The sequence below is a fragment of the Dioscorea cayenensis genome, chromosome 8, assembly GCF_009730915.1.
Source record: "Dioscorea cayenensis subsp. rotundata cultivar TDr96_F1 chromosome 8, TDr96_F1_v2_PseudoChromosome.rev07_lg8_w22 25.fasta, whole genome shotgun sequence".
Taxonomy (NCBI): Eukaryota; Viridiplantae; Streptophyta; class Magnoliopsida; order Dioscoreales; family Dioscoreaceae; genus Dioscorea; species Dioscorea cayenensis.
Genome location: NC_052478.1, coordinates 22,008,497 through 22,031,590, shown reverse-complemented (window position 1 = coordinate 22,031,590; position 23,094 = coordinate 22,008,497). Strand labels below are relative to the sequence as shown.

Genomic DNA, 23,094 nt, shown 5'->3' with positions numbered 1-23,094 from the left:
CATTTGCGCTTGCTCACGCCGGTTACATAACATGCGCATCAACTTGAACCTGGCAAATAAGGTTAAACAAAGACAATGATGGTTAAATAATTCGTAAACATGTTTAAACATTATTGTAAATAGTTAAACGAAAAGATTAATATTTAAAGTCAGACAAGTCGAATTAAACAAATATTGAAAATGTTTAAAGGGTAACACTAAATGTTAAGTGTAAATCAACATTCGCAGACCTTATGGAGTCGACCATTTTCGTCACCGGTAAATGACGAGCTTCTTTGATCCAAGCATTGAACGACTCCGCGAGATTTGAATACATCTCACCCCAACGATCACCTCTGAACAGATAATTCGACCAATGTGTCATATCCGATTTATTAATCAACCAGTGATGAGCTTCGGGTGATGTGGCCTGAAGTTCATTCACGGTATCATCAAAATATTTAGCCGTGGATGCCCACGCAATGCGGAAGCATATACACCAGCACTCCTCCCTCAATGCCTTCCCAAGTCTGACGTTGGCTTTCATAAAATTGGCCTCCAAATGTCGAAGACAGTATGTATGTGGCGAAGAAGGGAAGACTCTCGCAATTGCGTTCACAAGGCCCGTGGACCTGCAAGCCCTCTTGAATCCCATAATACACGCGCTGAAAGAAAAGAATGCACGTTTAAAACGATCACCGTATCTTTCCACGATCGCAACGCTGCCGGGATTTGTCTCAACCACCTTATCCACATACCAAAGCAAACAGTCGTATCTGGAGATGTCACTGCCATCGAGGACCACCCGGGCATGCTCATTCCCCAACCAAGCCTGCTTGTATGGTATGTGGACACCATATTCCCGCAACATGTCCTTCTGAATGTCGATGGCCTTGTACAAGGGCCGGTCCTTGAGCTTCTGAATCACTCGTGCGCTAACCCATTTTTTGGACGCTTTCGGATGTGACGCCGAACCTATACCACCACCGCAAGTGTGTGACGGGTTGATTGTCTTGATTCTGAAAGTATTTTTATTATACTCTTTTGATGCATAAAGGCGCCAACGACAACCATCGGCAGCGCATTCCACAGTCACCCGATGTTTTGCGTTCTTTATGAATTTGAAGTCAAAATTCCGTTTGATTGCATGATTTCGAAGTACATCCCTGAAATGTTCAACGCAGTCAAAACGTTGTCCAATATCTAATGACGACGACTTCGAATGATCCGGCGAGGAAGGAAGACATCCCACGCGTCGAGGTCACCATGGGGATGAGCGGGAGCACTCGCAGAATCCGAATTCCCTGCCAACACTTCGATCGAATGAAAAGATCAATATGTTAAGCGGAGAATATGATGTTTAAGTGATAATGCAAACATTTAAAGCGTTAACGTAAATACTTAAAGCAGATGACCAATTAACGTAAAAGCGAATAGTACCCGGATGTTAACCAGTGAGTCGACATACTTAAACAATAATGAACCCATACAAGCTGGATTAAATAAAAGAGAAGGAACTTACAACGAGTAAAAACTCGTTTTCATTAGAGATTCGACGATGGCACATTATGCATTTTCGACAACAAGATCAACTACAGCAGCATTTGAAGATGGAGTGCAGCGTGACACATCCGTCCCGGAAGTCAACATCATTTTCTATTGGACAAACCGTTTTATATCCATCTGGTGTGATAAACTTCACCCTGACAAGGGAAACTTCGAGACCCCATCGCTCACATATCTCAGCTAAAACCAACTCCCAAGAAGTTTGAGCCGTGAACATTAACACTTTTCCCTCCCCGTTGAATCTAGCAATACCACAAAAACTCTCCATAATATATCGGCCGAAAACCAAATTGTACAAACCAAATGAAATAAAGAACAAAAAGAAGACGAAGAAGAAGAAGAAGATGTAAACAACAAACAACAGTCAGATAGACAAACAAAAAACTGCACAGTTGTATGCATAGAGATTAGACTAGACGTGATGTGATTTGGCGGTATTTTTTCCTCCATCCCAAGGGAAAAAAGGGAAATATATGTCACTGTCGCGAGGAAGACATATTGTCATCGCTCGAATGAAAGTTCTCACCTCAACATGTCCTGCATGTATTGAAACTCTCTATTTAAAATAACAAAGTCTCTATTTAAAATAATAAAGTCTCTATTTAAAAGAACAAAGTTTCTGTTTAAAATACCGTTTAAGTATCAGTTTCTCCCTTTAACATGATTTTTCTATGTTTAACATTTTCTTATTGTATTATATCAACTTAATTACAATGTAATGTACCTAAAATACAAATCTCTGATAAAAGTAGAATGTTCACTTAAGACAATACAATACAACATTCATTTTCTTATTCAATATTAACTTACTTAATATACAAATCTCTGATAACATTCATTCCCTTTAAATTTCATTTATTTTGCTCTGTTTAAATTTCATTTTCTCAGTTTAACATTTTCTTATAAAGTATCAACGTAATTACAATGAAATGTACTTAAAAATACAAATCTCTGATAAAAATATATTTAATACAATACAATACAACATTCATTTTATTATTAAATATTAGCGTAATTACAATGACTTTTACTTAAAATACAAATCTCTGATAAAAATAGAATGTAAGACAATACAAAAATTCTCCGTTTAAGCTTCAAACTCTCCGTTTAACGGACGACGTAACCAACACGGACCTCGGAATCGTCCAAGTATACCTTTGAATAGGGTGTCCACAACACTCGCTCCAGTCAGACCACATTTTTTTATAGATCAAGTTCTTTTTAAAGGATATGTGATGAACCTTCTTCTGGTAATCATCCACAATCAACTTGTAAGTGAAACCTTATTTTCTTGACTCAAGGCGAAACGCACTTCCGTCATTGCTTACCCGTAGAGCAAGAAGGCGAGCATTTCGCCTTGGGCAAGAAAAAGAAAGTTTTCACTTACAGGTTGTTTACGGATGACAAGATGAAGACAATCATGACACATCCTGTAAAAAGTTTATGATCTAAAAAATGTGGTTTGAATTCAGCGAATATCGTGAACGCCAAATGTTTGACTCGACAGGATGACCATCACACAAGAAGAAGAGGAAGAGGAAAAGGAGTGGTTGCGCAAGTAGAGTATGTTCAACGAAATGGTTCTTCCTTCCCATTTATACTGCGAAATCCAACAGCCTGCTGCCGCTTCGGCTTCCGATTTTTATGTGCGACGGGAGTGGAAACGCTTGGGTAACCGAGCGTGCATTAATTACGCTTGGGGAACCGCTGGCACCATCGCGTTGTATATTTTAAGCCAATAAAAATATAGGTTAAACGATAAAAAAAACAAATTTAAATAGAGAAGCCAATATTTAAGCAGATGTATTTAAATATAGAGTTCAATATTTAAACAATACTAACAAGTATATACACAATGCCTACTCGGCAACAGATTCATTGCACGATCTGCGATTGTGACCGGAAGCGTGGCAATGGCTACAACGCAACTTGTGGACCGGAAGCGTGGCAATGGCTACAACGCAACTCACCGTCCTCGGACGCTTACGACTCGATCCTCTTTCGTCTAGGACGCCCAAGTTGCCTTCTCGTGGCAAGAGCTAAAATTGAGTACACCGAAAGCGTGCCAAATTTTAGCGTGGCAAAAGCTAAAATTGAGTACACTAAATCAAAAGAAGAAAAAGAACAAGAAGAACAAGAACAACAAGAACAAGATATGAGCCTTCTAAACTTTGTTTGAGACAAAGCAAGCAGGAGGCAAACAAAATTGGAAAATTACGCATAAAGTTCGGACATGATATGATTGTGCGCCATTTTTCCCTCCTTTTGCAAGGGCAAAAAAGGAATTTCATATTATGGACCTACTTCAACTTAACGGCGGGGGGTTAAAGAGAATGCAAAATATAACGGAGGGCTGTCCGGAGTGTGCAAAAGTTGGAGGGGGTTTTTGGGAAGTTTTGAAAATGACAAGTGATGAACAGTAATTTTACCTAAATAGAATTCCAACAATATAATTAATTAAGCTTTTATTTCACAATAACATTTTAATTTTAATTGCTACTTACATAAAAAAAAAATTCGAAATGAATTTTAATTTAGATTAACTTTGATTTGTTAATAATATTTTATTTTATTAGCATTTTTAAAGCAAAATTTTTTCTCAATTTCAATCAAGAACCCTTCTTCTGCTCCTCTCGCTCTCTTTTCTCTTTCTCTCTCCTTCGCGGAGATGTATCAATGGAGGAAGTTCGAGTTCTTCGAGGAGAAATCCGGTGGCAAGAGTTCCATCTCCGCCGAGATCACTGGAACCATCCAGTGCTGCTCTAGCGGAAGGGGTAGGATCGCCGTCGGATGTGGTGACGGTACTGTCAGCCTCATCGATCGGGGGTTCAAGCTCCTCTATGGTTTCCAGGCCCACGCTGCCTCCGTCCTCTTTCTCCAGCAGCTCAAGGTATATCCCCGCCTCTACCTTGGATCTTGATGTTTTTATTTTTTATTTTTTCCCTTTTCTTTTCAGAGTCCAAGTTGTCTGCTTTGTGTGAATTTGTTTTGTTTTTCTGGATCTAACTCAACTGTATGCTTCGTGTTTCTCCTGCATTAGGATTGTACATGCCAAGATTATTTTTTTCTCATTCTTTTTATAATTTTTGTTCGGAAGGGAAAAGATTGTTTCTAGGATGATCAAAATTGTAGAAAAATCATATTAGGCATGAACGAAAGGGCAAACCTTTACCATTATTTTATGTCATCTTTATCATTTTCATCCAACATTAGTTGCTAAATAGGGCCAAGCAAAGCCCTATTGTTGACATCGTTATTGCATGAATGAAAAGGGGAAACCTTTTATCCATGACCTGAGGCATGGCCGTTGACAACATCTTCTTATGGGAAAAGAAAGATTGCATCTTAGCTCAAAGTTTCTTTTGAGTTATTAATCACTATGAGTTTTCCTCTATAATACATTATGAGGATGCATCTGTGCACCAATAAAAGTTTTTCTGATAGACATGATTCATCTCCTCATTTTAGCTAGTTCATTGCACTTGCCATCTGATTAACATTCGCATATTGCAGTTCATATTGATTTAATGAGAAAGATTGAATTTTATTTTCTAAGCTAAACTCACTTTTCACCTCATGTTACATTCTCTTTCTTTTCTCGTTAAATTAGCAACGCAATTACCTTGTTACTGTTGGAGAGGAAGAGCAGACATCTCCCCAGCTATCTTCCATCTGCTTAAAAGTTTTTGACCTTGATAAGATGGAGCCTGAGGGTTCTAGCATGACAAGTCCTGTTTGTCTCCAGATCTTGCGTATATTCACAAACCAATTTCCTGAATCAAAGGTATAGTCTATTAAATTTTATCAATCTGCCTCATGAGCAATAATTACACATGTTTTGTTATGGGACTGCAGATAATTTATCTCTAATGGGTTATGGAACTTCAATGTTCACAGATAGCATCATTTTTAGTTCTAGAGGAAGCTCCTCCAATATTACTGATTGCCATTGGTCTGGAAAATGGTTCAATTTATTGCATCAAGGGTGATATTGCACGTGAGCGTATCAGTCGCTTCACGCTGCAGGTGGAGGTTTCTTCGGACAATAGCCTTTCTTCAATCAATGGGCTAGGTTTCCGGGTTGAAGGGAGAGCACTTCAACTGTTTGCTGTCACTCCTACTTCTGTAAGTCTGTTCAATTTGCATGATCAACCACCTAAGAGGCAGACTCTAGACCAAATAGGATGTGACACGAAAGCTGTTATTATGAGTGATCGTCTGGTATGTGAATTACTTGTGTTTCAATTTCTTCTTTTACTACAGCTTATTTGTGTTGAATCTGTATTTTGGTACTTCAACCAGGATCTAATACTTGGTCGTCCTGAAGCTGTATACTTCTATGAAGTTGATGGAAGAGGTCCTTGCTGGGCATTTGAAGGCGAGAAGAAATTCTTGGGTTGGTTTCGTGGGTATTTATTATGTGTTATTGCAGATCAGAGGAGCAACAAAAACACCTTCAATGTTTATGATTTGAAAAACCGTTTGATTGCTCACAGTATGGTGCTTGGAGAAGTTTCACATATGCTTTGTGAGTGGGGCTATATAATTTTTATAATGAATGACAAAAAGATCTTGTGCATCGGCGAAAAGGATATGGAGAGTAAATTGGATATGCTGTTTAAAAAGAATCTGTATACAGTGGCAATCAATCTAGTTCAGAGTCAACAAGCTGATGCTGCAGCCACCGCTGAAGTACTTCGGAAATACGGTGATCATTTATATGGGAAACTAGATTATGATGAGGCAATGTCTCAATATATCCACACTATTGGCCATCTTGAACCATCATATGTGATTCAGAAGTTTTTGGATGCACAACGTATCTACAATCTTACTAATTACTTGGAGAAATTGCATGAAAGAGGGCTGGCTTCTAAAGATCACACAACTCTTCTTTTGAACTGCTATACAAAACTGAAGGATGTAGAAAAACTCAATAAGTTCATTAAAGGTGATGATAGTGTTGGTGACCACAAGTTTGATGTTGAAACTGCCATAAGAGTTTGTCGGACAGCTGGGTATCATGAGCATGCAATGTATGTTGCAAAGAAAGCTGAACGGCATGAATGGTATTTGAAGATATTACTTGAAGACCTGGGTAGATACCAGGAAGCACTGGAATATATCTCTAGCCTTGAACCCAACCAAGCTGGTGTCACTGTGAAAGAGTATGGTAAAATCCTTGTAGAACATAGGCCAGTTGAAACTATTAATATACTAATGAGGCTTTGCACTGAGAACGAGGAATCAAGAAAGAGGAGGGTCTCCAATGGTGTGCACATGAGTTTGCTGCCATCCCCTGTTGATTTTATCAACATTTTTGTTCATAGCCCGCAATCTCTCATGGATTTTCTGGAAAAGTATACTGCCAAGGTTAAAGATTCACCTGCTCAAGCAGAAATTCACAACACCCTGTTGGAGCTATACCTTTCAAGTACCTTGACATTTCCATCGATTTCACAAGAAAATGGTGGTGATGATTGTGACAAAAGTGTGAGAAGTACAAAATATTTGGCTAATGGTTCTTCAGCAGAGAGCAAGGGCAAGTCAACTGTTGACATTAAGGATGTTAAGAAAGATAAGGATCGCCTGGAAAGATTTAAAAAAGGACTGGCTTTGCTGAAGAGTGCATGGACATCTGAAATGGAGTATCCTCTATATGATGTTGATTTAGCTGTTATTCTTTGTGAAATGAATGCATTTAAAGATGGCTTATTGTTTTTGTATGAGAAGATGAAACTTTACAAAGAAGTGATTGCCTGCTATATGCAGGTTCATGACCATGAAGGATTAATAGCTTGCTGCAGAAAGCTGGGTGACTCAACCCAGGGTGGGGACCCATCTCTTTGGGGTGACCTTTTGAAGTACTTTGGTGAACTTGGAGAGGATTGCTCCAAAGAAGTAAGAGAGGTCTTGACTTACATTGAAAGGGATGATATACTGCCTCCGATTATTGTTCTTCAGACGCTAGCCAAGAATCCCTGCTTGACACTCTCTGTGGTTAAGGATTACATTGCTCGAAAACTTGAAGAAGAATCAAAGCTTATTGAAGATGACCGCAAGGCTATCGAGAAGTACCAGGTTAGTTTTATGAGATCATTGCCAATTACTATGTTTTCTTGGTTTACTGCTTCAACCGCTTGTCAACCAGAACACTAGTAATAGAGTAGGTACACTAATGAGTTTTTGGAAAAAGAAATGTATCTTCAGTAGTTATTATAGGTAGGTTTTTAGGGGAAACACCAGAAAATTGCAGTTTAAATTTGCGAAAGTGATACATAAATTTTAAAGGTAAGCTGTTACGAGTTCTATACTCAACGGAAGCAGCAACCTTTCGTTCATCCGCTTAAAAACACATGCAATACAAAAGTTCTTATTCATGGAACAAAGATTTAAAAACATAGCTTTGGTACTTCTAGGGGTTATGTCTGATAATGGTCAGTTCATGTCTTAGAAATGTCAGGATGTTGCCATCATCTGCTCACAAGGGATATTTGCAAAACAAGAAGCTATAACCCTTTCAGGACACATTTCAATGTTAATTTTGCTAAACCATGTGTTTGCAATATTTGTATGACATGAAACAGTGTTGCTATTTTCATCTATCTCATTCTATACCTGGCCGTGCAGGACGAGACTGCTTTAATGAAGAAGGAAATTCAGGATCTCAGGACTAATGCTAGAATCTTTCAGCTTAGCAAGTGCACAGCTTGCACATTCACTCTCGATCTACCTGCTGTCCATTTCATGTGCATGCATTCGTTTCACCTTCGCTGCCTTGGTGACAATGAGAAGGAATGCCCAGAATGTGCACCAGAGATCCGGTCTGTTCTAGAAACCAAACGGAACTTGGAGCAAAATGCAAAAGATCATGAACTATTTTTTCAGCAAGTAAAAAACTCAAAGGATGGTTTCTCTGTGATTGCTGAATATTTTGGCAAGGGCATATTGAGCAAAACTGCTATTAAGCCCCCAGAGGTCCTCCAGTCTGGCGATAGTTGAACTTAACCAAGTTTGGATTAAGTGTTGTGTTGGTGTGTGCTATATTTATCATTGTCAATACATGGTGAAGCCATCAAGCAATCTTGCTTTTTTAGTTGACTGATTTTGAAATCTTTGGTGGTGTCATTTATGATCTTGTGATTGGTCACCTGTTTCTCTGCTTGTCAGTAGTTCTGGCTTACACAGTTCTTTGAAGATGGATTAAAGGCAGCCTTTCATTGCTTGCAGTTAAGAGTAGATGCTGGAAATTTTGTCGAACAAAGTGATACAAGAAAGTTCAATTTGTTAGTTTTCTCCGCTAATGAAAAGCAAAGAGTTCTCTGAGAGATTGGTTTGTATCTAAGCAGTCCTTTGCTTGTAATTCTCGCAGCTTATGATGGGATGTTAGATAGAAATGGAGGTCCTGTCCTGTCAGTTAATTTCTTGTGGATGAGGAAATGTAAATCAAATAATTATCATGGTTATGTGATATTGTCATTGTTGTATCTTTCCCTTTTTTTTTTCCCCCTCTTTCATTTTTTGCAGCCACTCTTTAATTATTGATCAGTTTGTCTGGGACTGCTTCTTATTCCTCATAACTACAGTATCATTGTGTTGTTGATCGTATGTTCTTAGATGTTGATATCATGACACTGGGATAGCCGGCACTCACCCATCAACTTTTCCTTATAAAGTCTTTTGGATGTTCTCATTGACAGCAAGCCCAAGCTCCTAAACAACAAACGGCAATAATGAAACACTGAACAGCATGTTTATGGATTATGGAACCACTATAACTGAACACAGAAAGACCAAACGCTTGTGGTAAGCAATAGTAGTAATGTGTTGGACCCATCCTCTTCTCAATAATAATTATTTCCTAGTTGCTGCATGCTTTCTTCCACTACAGCTTAGTTAGTTGCTGGAGTGGAGAACTCATCATAACTGCTTTCCTGCTCTGAGTCTAATCTTCCTTTATAACATGACACGGTTGCTTTCTCTGCAGGGCAAAACATCATGTGGCATTTGAGAACAAAACCAAAATATACCATGAACTGCTGCCCATAATATGGTATTTGTTTTTTATATGTCATCTGGATTTGGCTTCAAAAATACTCAATCCAGGCCAGCTGCTTTTCCAGAAAAAAAAAAATGTGAGGTGGTAACATCGAAGCGAATCTAGAAAAAAGGAAAACATAATAATAATATCAGTTAAATTTACAGAGAGAGAATGAATGAATGATTTAGCTTTCTTCATCAAGAGGCTTGATTTGTTGGTTCATTGAATAAGATAGCTGGTAAGTGTCTTTACTTCCAAACCTATGCTTTATTTGAAAATGAAAGTGGTGAACTCCACAACTAGAAATTTCCATAAGAATCATTAAAGGATTAAAGGAGCTTAAATGAGAAAAGGAAAGGCCACCAAGATTTGGATTCCCTTGGGATCCATTCCATGATAAGTTAAGTGTGATCTCTATTTGAGAGTATACACTAGCTCTTTGTCTGCCCCAAGGAACAGCATGGAAAGTCAAGTGGTTGTTTGCTTTCAGCATCAAGTAAAGAATCAAACATCAATTGGACTTACTTTGAAAAAAGTTGGAGGTTTCTTTCTTTTAGCGGTGGCCCGGAACCAGTAGCCTTCTCTTCTGAATCTGATTGCATATATAAGTCAATCTTCTACATCTCAACCAGGAGCAACAGCTAGCTAGAAGGAAGAACCAGATATTATTAATCAAAGCATCAATGACCAACCTTTCTGCAAAGATACTACCACTATTGTTCTACCTGCTGCTACTCTGTTTGCTAATTACAACAAGATCAGGTAATCAAGTTAAGCTCTGTCATTTTGTTATTAATTATCCATTATCAGATCTTTTTATTAATTAGATATTATGTATATATAATGTTGTAAAAAAAAAAAAATTATTATTATGAGGGATCATAAATAGTTGGATGTGTGCATGCATGTGTGGACAGATGCGGCGAATGAAGAGAAGCATTGGTGTGTGGCTGATGAACAAACACCGGATGATGTGCTGCAAAAGGCACTTGACTGGGCTTGTGGATTTGGTGGAGCTGATTGCAAAATGATCCAGAAGAACAAAGAGTGCTTTGTTCCCAACACTCTCAAGGACCATGCCTCCTATGCCTTCAACAGCTACTGGCAAAAATACAAGCACCAAGGTGGCTCATGCTACTTTGATGCTGCTGCAATGGTCACTGATCTTGATCCAAGTATGTATAAATATATAAGATATTTATATGTTTGATCACTGACTTATATATATGCATGCATGGATTGATGGCAATTATATATTCATCATGTTGGAATATTGCAGGTCATGGATCATGCAAGTATGAGACACTTCCTTGATTGAGGAGATCTCTAGGGGGCCATATCTCTCTCCATCCAATTCTATTTATTAGTTGTGCAATGATGTATACTTTGGTGGTTTACTTTTCCTTGCAACAAGTCATCATACTTGGGTGTTATTATCTTGTGTTGACTTGATGATAACAGAGTGTGGTGTTTCTACTTGTATTTCTTGAACAATGGACAAAATCATGTTTCTTGATGAGGAATTTATAGTTTGCCTCTTTAATTAATTATGAATATTATATGCATTCTCAAACACTGTAAATTATCTTTCACTGTTCATCGATTAATTACATCTCATATATATATATATGTGTGTGTGTGTGTGTGTGTGTGTGTGTATTTTAAAATTATTAATAAACTACATTCTACATTCAACACAAAATAAAGCTAAAGACAATAATAACATAAAAAGGACGATTTATATGACTAAAGTCATGGCACAAACTATTGATGAAGAACCTGGGGTCATGCTTAATTAGTGGAGGCTCACTCTTGTACACTTCTCTTAACAAATCAATTCACTAATGTATGATTCACAATGTTATTATCATGAAGTTGGAGAAATGTGTTCAAAGGCACATGGTTTATATATTTCTATCCAAATGCACCAAATTATCATGTAGGATTGTCATTATTCACTAAAGATAAAAAAGAGAGATAAGCAGAGAGAAAAATTAATGAAGAATGTTTTAGACCTAATAGTGTCAAACACAAATCAAACAAAAAATCATTGGAGTGTGGATGTAATGTTAATAGCCTCTGTCAATTGAAGAGATTGCTTCAAGATAAGATTTTCTGATATAAATTAATTGAAAATTTTTGAATTTAAAATAATATAAATAGTGCTTATGACCTTTTAATTTTTTAGCATTGAATCAATGTATTGTTAAGTTTACAAGTATTACACGTTATGTCTGTTTTTTATGATTTGTTTACATTCGTCAAATAAATATATATATTCCCTTTCTCCTATATATATATTTTAATTTATGGATTTTTTAGGTTCTCACTACACTAATCATCACATTAAAAATACTATAAAACAAAATCACTTATTTTGTTTAGATATTTATCCAATAAAACAAGAAACTTATTTATTGTATTTATTAGAGATTTATCCATCTTTGTGATGGATCATGGATGTGGTATGTGAGAAGTGGAGAGTATAAATAAAGGTGCCTCACATTAGGACACGTCATACACATACACGCACGGCTGATGACTCAAAATCACCTTCACCTCCCGACCTCGGAGACCTAAAGTTGATCTAGGGTTTCGGATATCCGGCTCCATTCGCGGCGATGGGTCGCTCTCGCGGAGTCCCCAACTCCACCGACGACGATGCCACTCAAAGGTCTGCATCTCTCCCCCCTCACCCTCTTCAATTCTTCGTTTCTTGGACATTCTCTGTGGTTTCGATGCCGCGACAGAGTTTATATTGGGGCCAGTGTTTCTCTCAATTCGCTAAATATATATATTCTCCAAACAGCGGCTTTGAATTTCTCCAGCCCTTACTTACCCTTTCTTTATTATAGGATTTTTGGGATTACTTTTTGTCCGATTTTTCTTGGAATTTATTTGTTTTTCACTTCTTAGTTGTGGTGTCTTGCGGTGTGGTGAATCAGATGTGGAGTCGAAATTGCTTTCTTTTGCTTGGGTATTTTTTTTTTGTCATTGTTCTTGATTTCCTTCTGCCAAAATGATATCAAGATTATAGTTTCAGTGTTGAACTGTTCTTTCAAGTTTTAAAGCTGAGAGATTTATCTAGAAAATATTTGTATGGGGAGTGTCGTGTTTATTTTGAATAATGGAGCAAAAGTAGACGTTAGGATGAAAGTTCTCTACTTAAAATTGATGATGAATAGGTATATAACTGAGAACAAACTATGTTAGTTTAAGAGTGTGTCTTGGCTTTATTTTTGAATAGTTGCTTCTTGACCATAGGCAAGTGTTTTATAAAGAGTTTTTGACCCCATATAATTTTGTCTTTTTGGAGCATTAGGAGTGAGAGAAAGCTCTTTTAGCATTAATTTTTTTCTCAAATAAATATATAAATAAATAAATACATAAACAAAAATAGAAAGAAGAAAAAAGGAAGAAAAAAAAATAAGGGTGGAATTTTTACTTATTTATTTATTTACGTCGTATTATTAGTGTCTTTTGTTTCAAAGCACTTCATACTTATTAAACATGAGGTTAACTTTTTTTTTTTAATAAGTTTTTAAGTTCCTAAGAGCCATCGGTCTCTATAGCTATTAATGTATTACCATTGTCCAGTTTTGTTTAAAATTTGTCATATTCTACTTTTGCAGATCCAAGAGAAGAAGAGCTACTTCAACTGGTGAAGCAACAGAACCTATGGTTGCAGGTCTGTTATCATGAGTTCATATTGAACAAAATACGTTAACAAAGTAAACAGCTAGGAGCAGATGTAGTGTTTTTTTGGAGCACAGACTATTTATTTATTTATTTTTGTTTGAGAACTGAACTTTGTTAGCAAAATTTTGAGTTTGTTATCACTATGAATAGATTATTAACTATTGTGCGTTTTCTTCTAATGATGGATTTATTATGCTCGTCATCCAGGCTGAGACGTTGATTTGCAAGAGAAACACTATGTGGTTAGAACAATATAAGTGAACAGCGTGTAATTTTATTGTGGCCGACAGATTAGTTAATTATGGGAAATTCCTAAATTTTTTAATTGAGATTTATGATTTTAAGTTAATTTATCTTGCAAAGCTGATATCCCATAAGAATTTTTACTATGAGCTTCTCTTATTTATGCCATTGTTTCACATTTGATGACTGAAAAGATATTTACTTATTAGAAGGCCAACACATTTGTAATTGTGTTGTAATTATTGCTTTCCTTGGACTATTTTTTTTTTTTAATAATTGTTGTTGTTGTTGTTAATAATGTTAATGTTATTATTATTGTGTGCGCTGACAAAAAAATTGTATTGTTTTAGTTTTGGGAATGGTTGGATTTCTTTAACTTTGTATTCCATTATGTTGTTGGTAGGAGGTACAGGACCTAATGAAGGGAAAAAGGCTTTGTATCATTGCAATTATTGCAATAAAGACATATCAGGGAAGATCCGTATAAAGTGCACAAAATGCCCAGACTTCGATCTTTGCGTGGAGTGCTTCTCAGTGGGTGCTGAAGTCACCCCACACAAAAGCAATCATCCTTATCGGGTTATGGTTGGTAAATTTACAGTGACTTCTTTCTGTTTATTGTTTGTTATTTGTACCTACTATTGTCTGAATAGGTCCCTTATCTTGCAAGCACCAGGTGAACTTGTCATTATCAATCTTGCACAGCATAAATTTTTATCTAGAATTATTTGTGAATTACTTTCTGAATTCACTACCAATTATGCCCATAACTGGACTCCTTTTCTTCACATATTGGGATGTCCTTAACTAAGTTGACAAAACATACTTGAAAGCGTCTCAGTTTGCCTTACCGCTTAGTTTGGTTACTTGGTATTGTAAGGGCGAAGAAAAAATTGTCCAATCTCATGAGATTATTCCTTAGTATGCCATATGACTCATGTGTAGTTAACTGCAGGGAACTAGTGCAAGCTAGTTAAAGTGTTTAAAATACTTCATACGGGTGTTTGCAATCATAAAGAATTTAGAGGCCAATTTGACATCAGGGAAGATTTTTGGGGATACTCTTGTTTATATAGCCCAGTATATAACTTGCATATGTAATTTTTTCTTTTTTTTTTCTCTGTAAATACATGTGCAAAATCTGGCAAACTATTGGGAAAAGTAAGCCGGTGCAATTAATAAATAAAGCTCAATAAGGTTACAATCCTGTAGTTTTCCTGGTTTCTGAGGAATGTAGAAAGATATACATGATGGTTTTCTTCACTGAAAAATGCTAGTTATATTCTGAAAATTATAAATTCTCATTAGGCCCATTTGGTAATGGGGTTTCAATATTTATTTATAGAGTAGGATTCTTAGGAATATGGGAATGTCATCACAAGGAATTTAAGATTAATTTAATGGGTTCATATAGGAGCCTGTCTTAAAGAGTGTTGTAAATGTAAATATGAGATATTTGGTTGAACAAATATAAAACTTGAAACCGATTATTTCTAATTTGTATATTCACATCACTCATTTTTCAAGGTGGACAGTGGAGGAAGTGATGAAGTCATATTTCATCCTCCAAGTCCGTGAAACAAACACTCCCCCATTAAAGTATCAAGATACGTCATATCATATTCATGTTGAAGCTAATCTCATGCTTAAGGATAAAAAAAATACTTGAATTAAAATAAGAACAACAATACCTAACACCAAATTATTTTTTTAATATAAATTTAGTCAATTCATTCCTCAATTTCCTAGACGGTATCGGGCTATCATCTCTTATGCATTCAACTTTTTGAATTGTGGATGGTTGGTTTAGTCCAGCATCTCAAATTTAGTAACTTCAAAAAATTACAAATAACTATTCAATCATCCTTTGAAATTTGAGCAAATATTTAAAATGATTTTCTAATTAAGTTTTGTTTCATGTTGTGATAGGTCATTTTAGCATCATCTAGAAAATATGTTAAATTAAATAATATATACTCTAATATGATCCATAGTTAAATTTCTCCATTGTAAAAGATAGAGGTAAGTTTGAAGTGTTTCCATTCTTTCCGGGAAAGTTGGAAAAAAAAAAATATTTTATTTGTTAAGATCTCAGTCAAAGTTAGAATCTTAAAATAATCTTTAGATATTCTATGTATTATTTTAAATTTGAACACGTTATCTTGCTTCAACTTTGTTTCAAAAAAAGGAGAAGGATTGTATGAAAGGTTGACACACACCAAATTTTATCCTTCTTCAATTAGAGATTGCCACGTCATAAGTTTTCACACCGGGGATGCCAACTTGGCATCCATGTAATCATCCATGTAATTCTTTTTTTCCATAAATTTTAAATTCAAACCATGTAAATCCCTAAATTCTAAAAATTATAAATCATTATAAACCCTATCTAAAGCCTTAAAATCTTAAACCCAAATACTATACCCAAAATTCTAAAAACCTAAACACTAATCCTAAACTCCAAGCCCTAAACCGTAAACCCCAACCTCTTCCCCCAATTTACAATTAAGGGTTTAAGGAAAAGGAAAAGGGAAGGGGTTTCATGCTTACTGTTTATGGGTTTATATGATAAAGAAAAATTGAGAGAAAAACTTCTGATGTGGCAACATCTGATTTAAGGGAATAAAATCTAATGCGGGGTCACCGTTTCATTGAATCCTTCTACCTTTGTTTCATATACAGAACTAATTTAAATTTAATAGGAGATCAATTTGAGATAAAGAACAATTTAGACGATGAGGTTTCTAGAAACCAGGTTGTCCTTACTAATATGGATAAGAAGTGGACTAGGATTCCGATCATGTATGTTTTTTCATGTTGGACAAAAAAATTTGTTTAATGTGTTGCTAAAATTTATGTCACATATGAATCTTGAAACTCCACCAATCTGGATTACCAGATTGTTTGAATCAATCATTTGACAATTTAGGACTCCACATTACATCCTTGGAAATTTTGCAACATTCCAATATTTTTAGGGTTATATTCATTTCTATTTTTGTTTGGTAATAAAATATTTAGTTACTCAATTGCTATCGGGGGAGAGTCAAGTAAAGTACAACATAGGATTGGCGGGGTGGGGCGCAACGAAGCAACCCGGGACAGTTTAGTCTCATGTGAAATCAACTTCATTTAGTGTCTTATGATTTTTGTACATTTCTTGAGAATTGTTTCTTCCGATACCTCTTTTTGTCAGTTTTTTTTCCTGTGATAGATTCATTTTGCTTATATTTTTCCAACAGGACAACTTGTCATTTCCCTTGATTTGTCCAGATTGGAATGCAGATGAGGAAATACTGCTTTTAGAGGTACATCAATTCTCTGGCTTGAGATTTTGGGATCAGATCCTTGGCATTTTGTTGACAATTGTAATTTTCTTGTACATCAACAATAATTGCAAGGATGACCGACAGATTATGCTATTTGACTTTAGGGTATTGAAATGTATGGACTTGGTAACTGGACCGAAGTTGCTGAGCATGTAGGTACCAAGAGCAAAACGCAATGCATTGAGCATTACACAACAGCATACATGAACTCCCCTTGCTATCCTCTTCCGGTGCTATATTTGTACTTTATTTAAGTTCTTTTATGCAAGCCACCTAGTTCTTTTGTTGATGTTTTCTATGTTGCATAGGATATGTCTCGTGTAAACGGGAAGAATAGAAAAGAGCTTCTTGCTATGGCTAAAGTGCAAGGTGAGGGCAAGAAAGGTGTGTAGGGATTTTCTTCTTGTGATCTTTTGGTGTTTTGGTTCAGTTGTAATTTCATTTTCAATATCATCCTCATGTTTATTATTCATATTTCATTTATTCTTTTAGCTGGTGCCTGCAACTAACTCTGGCCATTATTTGCTCTAGTTTAGTAATTTAAGAAACATGATCCCTGTTTGTATGCTCGAAAAGTTTATTTAGGACAAATGGTCTGTTTCTGATGATTATAGATGCACAGTTATTTCTGGGCATTCATGCATTTTAGTTAAGTGTGAGACTATCGGATTGTCTGACCAGTAATGGAAAGATAAGCCTCATCTTTCATGTTGAGGTCTTATGTGAAGCTGTGCCAAGTAGCCTTTATATAAAAGTAACTGTGTGAATATTATTTTAGGATTTAATTTGATGTATCTTAGATATGTTTGTACATTTTACACTGATTTATTTGACATGGGTATGGTTTTGTTAATTGGCAATGAAATGGGTGTCTTGTATAACATAATTTGAAAAATAAGTGAATATATAGGCCATTTTGGTTTGATACATGTTTTTGAAAATGAAAGTTCTGGTAATTAGCATACTTGTGAAACTCCATATGCATATTGTTTTGGCTCTATGGTGTCCATGTATGTATATAATTTGAAAAATAAGTTAATATATAGGCCATTTTGGTTTGATACATGTTTTTGAAAATGAAAGTTTTGGTAATTAGCATCCTTGTGAAACTCCATATGCATATTGTTTAGGCTCTATGGCGTCCATGTATGTATATAATTTGAAAAATAAGTTAATATATAGGCCATTTTTGTTTGATACATGTATTTGAAAATGAAAGTTTTGGTAATTAGCATACTTGTGAAACTCCATATGCATACTGTTTAGGCTCTATGGCGTCCATGTATGTATATAATTTGAAAAATAAGTTAATATAAAGGCCATTTTGGTTTGATACATGTATTTGAAGATGAAAGTTTTGGTAATTAGCATACTTGTGGAACTCCATATGCATATTGTTTAGGCTTTATGGAGAATATGTATGTATATCTGAGTGAGCAAATTACAACCTGGGTCAATTTTGTCTATGATGTGTGTATGTATCCACAATTGTCGATTGGCACCATGAAGTGAATTTATTTTCTCCTGTTTCTTTACTGATACAGTGTTTGTGCTTCCATAAGTAACTGCTTACAATAATAAGTTAGCATATAGTGTACTGGTTCTATGTCGTTTCTTATGTGGGTATGTATTTCCCAAATCCCAGTTTGCAGTAATAAGTGAACAAACTAAATCCTGGATCCATATTATTTATCTTATATGTATGATCCTGGATATGTTAAATTTGTTAGAATCAACCTCTTTAAGAAATATTAATACGTATTGTCATTGTTGCTTTTGAATAGACATTTAGCTTGGAGGGTTTTTTTTTCTTATGTACCATGTGCTACATTTTGGCTTTTCTGCAGGAATTTCTCTGCTCAGTGATGTCACTCCAAAAGAAGAATCTCCATTCTCTCCTTCAAGGGTCAAGTGTGCTAGCTTCCTTTAAGTGTTTTTGCTTGCTTTTAATGGGAAGATTCTGTACTGAGTATTTTCCCATCTTTTGTGCTCCATAGAGTCGAAGATCTGAGTGGGGAAGCTTCAGCTGGGCGGTCACCCTCAAGCCTAGGTGCTGGTAATGCGAGGACCAATTTTTAACCTTTCTATGCTAAATAGATGATTTATTTGTGTTAGTGATTTTGTAAACGGTATATAATTGTACTAATAATCCACCTGTAAAGTAAAGGTCGAGATTTCTAATTTCTGACATGACTGTTTATACCATATGCAGGTGCTAGTAAGAAGGCTTCTAACATGGGTATGTCCAAGGATGGGCCTGATGGATCAAAAACAGAAGGTGTAGCTGTAACATTCTTCTAAATTTATTTCATTAATCCCTATTGTATTAGATTGATTTATTTAATGTGAGGTTTTAGGTTCTCTGATTGAAGTCAATATTTTCTGCAGTCATGACCAGTAAATGAATGTTTTATTGTTTCTTCATAAATCAACTTTTGCCTTTCTACTCTATGTATTTTGAGTTGCTTCCCTTACCTATCTATCAAAGGACATTTTCTTTTATGGCATGTTAGCTATTCTCATGATTCACAAATGCATACCACATTGTTCTGCAATAATAATGTTTCTCTTTCCCTCTTGTTTAGTTTGGTTGTTTTATCAACCTTCTTTCTGGCAAAAGGAATAAGGGTTAGATTTGTGTTGCTTCTTGCTATGGTGGAAAATCTAGGAATGCATTGCTAAGTATCCACAATGATGTGCAAGACTTATTTAGATCACGAAGAAGCTGGGTGATTGTAGGTAATGAAACATTAGTTGGATTAGTGGTTGAGATGAAAAGTTGGAGTTTGCAGTGAGCCCTGGGTATTTATTCATCATAGAATTGCCTTGTTTCTATTGTTGTTTCCTGATGCTGAGTTTGGCCTACGTCTTTTTTCTGTCATCAAAATCTCATGCAGATGTGAATCAGCAACTTATGCAGCTAGTTGGAAAGAGACTGTTTTTGAAGTTTGTGTTACTTTACTGATAAAATATAAGGATTGATATGTTTTTGAGATTTGGAATTGAATATTTAGATTATTTATGCTGGTACTTTTAATTTCGCAGATCCTCAACTAGATAGGAGTGTTGGAGTCAAGAAGCCCAAGTATTCTGGAGATGAAGGGCCTTCAATGACTGAGTTAAGTGGATACAATCCCAAGCGGCAGGAGTTTGATCCTGAATATGATAATGATGCGGAGCAATCACTGGCTGAGATGGAGTTCAAGGAAAATGACTCGGAAGCTGATCGTGAACTAAAACTCCGTGTGCTTCGTATTTATTTATCAAGGTTGGTGGGTTCCATCTTCATGATCTTAAAACTTATGTATATCATGCTTTAGGCGTTATGGTTGGCAAAAGTTTAATTCTGTCAGTGTAAAATCTCATAAGTTCTCTGTAGGGATATTTTTTTAGTTTATTTGAATAACCAATGCAATGCTGACAATTTTTATGGTGGTCATACCCCGCTGTGAGGTGTATAAATTATAAATGATGTCATGTCAAATATCGAGATTTTGAGCAACAACTAATATGAGGTTCGACTGCTTTAATAGTAAGTTAGTGTATATCCCATAGATGAATTTAATTCTTATGAGGCTTATGCACTATTAGAACATTTTGTTGGACAATAAATCAAAATAGATGCTTTTAGGTTTTACTAAAGAAAGAATGGCAAACAAACTTCCACATATCAGATCTTATCTTAAAGGGTATTGTTTTTGGTTTCCATACTTATCTGCTATATATATATATATATATATATTTGATATAGGCTTGATGAGAGGAAAAGGCGTAAGGATTTCATCTTGGAAAGGAATTTGCTTTATCCCAATCCATTTGAGAAGGAACTGTCGATTGAAGATAGAGAATTGTATCAGCGATACAAGGTTTTTATGCGCTTTCAATCACAAGAAGAGCATGAGGCTTTGGTTAGAAGTGTTATTGAAGAGCGCAAAATTCGAAGAAGAATTCAAGAGCTTCAGGTGTGAATGCTTTTAACTGCTTGCTTAGCCTGTACATGCTTACTGCCCAAAAGATCTTCACTGGCTATTATTTGGAGTTAGCATTCCGCATTTCAGTTTTTCCTATCTTTTCACTGCTTATTTTCCATGTGGAGGCTCTTGTCAATGACATGTTCTTCCGTGTTCTCTATTTTGTATGTTGTAAATTTAGTTGTGAGAAGACATGCATGCTGTCTTTCAAAATTGTTGGTTTTATCATTTTTTACTGCATAATTGTGGGTTTTTGAGTCTATGGGTTTCAATTAATTGTGTGAAGTTTAATTAGCTACTTTTGTTAGATTAATATCTCTATCCACTAATGGGTTTCATAGATTCCATGCAACTCTCCCTGTTAATCTTGTTTGCAAGGGTTGCATGTAGTTGAGTTTAGTTCTGTAGTGAAGCGCTACGTGAAAGAACAAAACTCACCTGTGCATCCTGAAATCTGCATGAGTAGATTGCTTAACCAAGTTACTACCATGATCAGAAAAATACCAGCTCATAAGTTTGCATAGCAGCATGGTTCTTGTACAAGTGTTAAGCCTCTAAACCAGTTTAATGATATTTAATCAGTTATAAGCAGATTTTTCTTTTTCTTTTTTTTTTTTAATGAATAATGTTTTTGAGTATAGTTTGTTTCATCCATGTATGGTTTTCAGGAATGCCGTGCTGCTGGATGCCGTACACTTGCTGAAGCGAAACTGTATACTGAGCAGAAGAGGAAAAGGGAGTTGGAGATGAGTGCTCAGAAAACAAAGGAAAGTGGGCAGGTAGTTACAGCTAGTAAGCTGCCTCAAAAGGCAGGCAGACCCATGAGCAGAGAAAAATTGGAATCTGATGGAAGCCCCAGAAATATTGTTGATAGCCATAAAATAAAAGGTGCAGGTTTTGACAGCAGCAGTAAGGATTCACCTTCTGCAACTATGGGACATCCTACACCAAAATCATTTGATGAGTGGGACATCACCGGACTTCCTGGGGCGGATTTGTTAAATGAAACGGTAAGTTATTCCTCTTTAGCAATTTATGCGTTCAGTTTTTAAGTATGCTTTTTTCATGACTGCTGTGTTGTTAGCTATTCTTATCCTGTGAACTTTCATCTCATGATAAAACTAAAGTATCCTGTTTGTGAAAGTTGTTCCAAGAAGATAGAACCATTGCTATGGTTGTCACAGACTCACAGATTGACGACTTTCCTGCCCTAATGTTGAAGGCTAAAATTTGTTAAACTATCTTCTCACTTATCAATCTTGAATTTGAAATCTTTGTGCATTTCAATGATAACAAGGGTTGTATGTTCTTGATCACCATGCATAGAGCACAGTACATAGATGATAAATAATCAGTTGTCTCTGTTTGAAGGTGCCCTGTAAATGTTTACTGATATTTCATGATCTTTTTAGGAGCAACAATTATGCTGCCAGAGCAGGTTACTCCCAAGCCATTACCTTAAGATTCAGGAGGTTTTGGTGCAGGAAATACTCAAAGGTGCTCTTCTGAAAAAATCTGATGCCCATCATCTGTTCAAGGTAGACCCAAGTAAAGTAGATAGGATTTATGATATTGTGATTAGAAAGTTGGGTCACTTGGATGAATCTCAACTAGTGTGATTTGTTGTAGATCATCATCCCTCCCCCTTAATGTTTTGATTATTTGTTTTATCTCATCTTGCTTTGTGCCATCTCTAGATATAGAGCCTTGATAGATGTTTTGACCATTAATTATATGCATAATCAATTTGTGTTCCTATTTCTATGCTCGAGTTATGTTATTTATATAAAGTTTGTCACATTGTGGTCATATGATACCCGGCTTGTTTGATGCTGTATATATGTGTGTCTGAGCCTTGTGCGCATGCTTTGCATTTGAACATTAAAATCATGGAGTGCTGTTGTTAATATATGTAGATGTATTTACATGCATGAAACTATGAAAGTGGAGATGGAAAATATACAATATATATGTATGGATTTTTACTTTGAGATTAAAATATAAGAAATTAGGAGAAAATTGGTTTTAATTGAAAACTAGTTTCGTTTTTATAAATTGGACTTTCCAAATGAATAATAAAATAACATTGCTCAGGGTCCGTGATGCTTGTAAAGGGTCTGAAATTAAAATTAAATATGTTTATCTTAAATCTAGTAATTTAAAATTAAATGGTAGCAGGTTATTTAATAATAAAAAATAAAAAACAGTATTTTGAGAGAAAGAGACCAGACCAAGGAAGACGGTTTTTATGAAAAAAAAAAACTGG

General features: G+C 35.7%; 3 protein-coding genes across 5 annotated transcripts; all 3 read left to right on the top strand.

Annotated features, from left to right (window-relative positions):
* Nucleotides 1-4,161: 4,161 nt before the first annotated feature.
* Nucleotides 4,162-9,146, top strand: LOC120266878 (vacuolar protein-sorting-associated protein 11 homolog). Its single transcript, XM_039274527.1, has 5 exons — nt 4,162-4,435; nt 5,156-5,329; nt 5,443-5,766; nt 5,848-7,626; nt 8,176-9,146. The coding sequence occupies exons 1-5, from the start codon at nt 4,214-4,216 to the stop codon at nt 8,545-8,547; spliced, it is 2,871 nt and encodes a 956-aa protein (XP_039130461.1). The 5' UTR covers nt 4,162-4,213; the 3' UTR covers nt 8,548-9,146.
* A 999-nt stretch (nt 9,147-10,145) lies between these two features.
* On the top strand, nt 10,146-11,109 carry LOC120267609 (glucan endo-1,3-beta-glucosidase 4-like). The gene is made up of 3 exons (XM_039275284.1): nt 10,146-10,348; nt 10,504-10,761; nt 10,866-11,109. The coding sequence occupies exons 1-3, from the start codon at nt 10,270-10,272 to the stop codon at nt 10,898-10,900; spliced, it is 372 nt and encodes a 123-aa protein (XP_039131218.1). The 5' UTR covers nt 10,146-10,269; the 3' UTR covers nt 10,901-11,109.
* A 985-nt stretch (nt 11,110-12,094) lies between these two features.
* LOC120267126 (transcriptional adapter ADA2-like) lies at nt 12,095-22,592 on the top strand. Of its 3 annotated transcripts, none has more exons than XM_039274829.1 (13): nt 12,095-12,260; nt 13,219-13,274; nt 13,941-14,113; nt 16,771-16,836; nt 16,962-17,087; nt 17,166-17,241; nt 18,705-18,768; nt 18,855-18,913; nt 19,070-19,135; nt 19,903-20,125; nt 20,609-20,819; nt 21,497-21,838; nt 22,241-22,592. In XM_039274829.1, the coding sequence occupies exons 1-13, from the start codon at nt 12,208-12,210 to the stop codon at nt 22,445-22,447; spliced, it is 1,722 nt and encodes a 573-aa protein (XP_039130763.1). In that variant the 5' UTR covers nt 12,095-12,207; the 3' UTR covers nt 22,448-22,592. The 3 variants fall into 3 exon arrangements, with proteins under 3 accessions (XP_039130763.1, XP_039130764.1, XP_039130762.1); XM_039274830.1 differs by having other exon boundaries at nt 13,932-14,113; nt 17,166-17,226; XM_039274828.1 differs by having other exon boundaries at nt 13,932-14,113.
* Nucleotides 22,593-23,094: the final 502 nt, after the last annotated feature.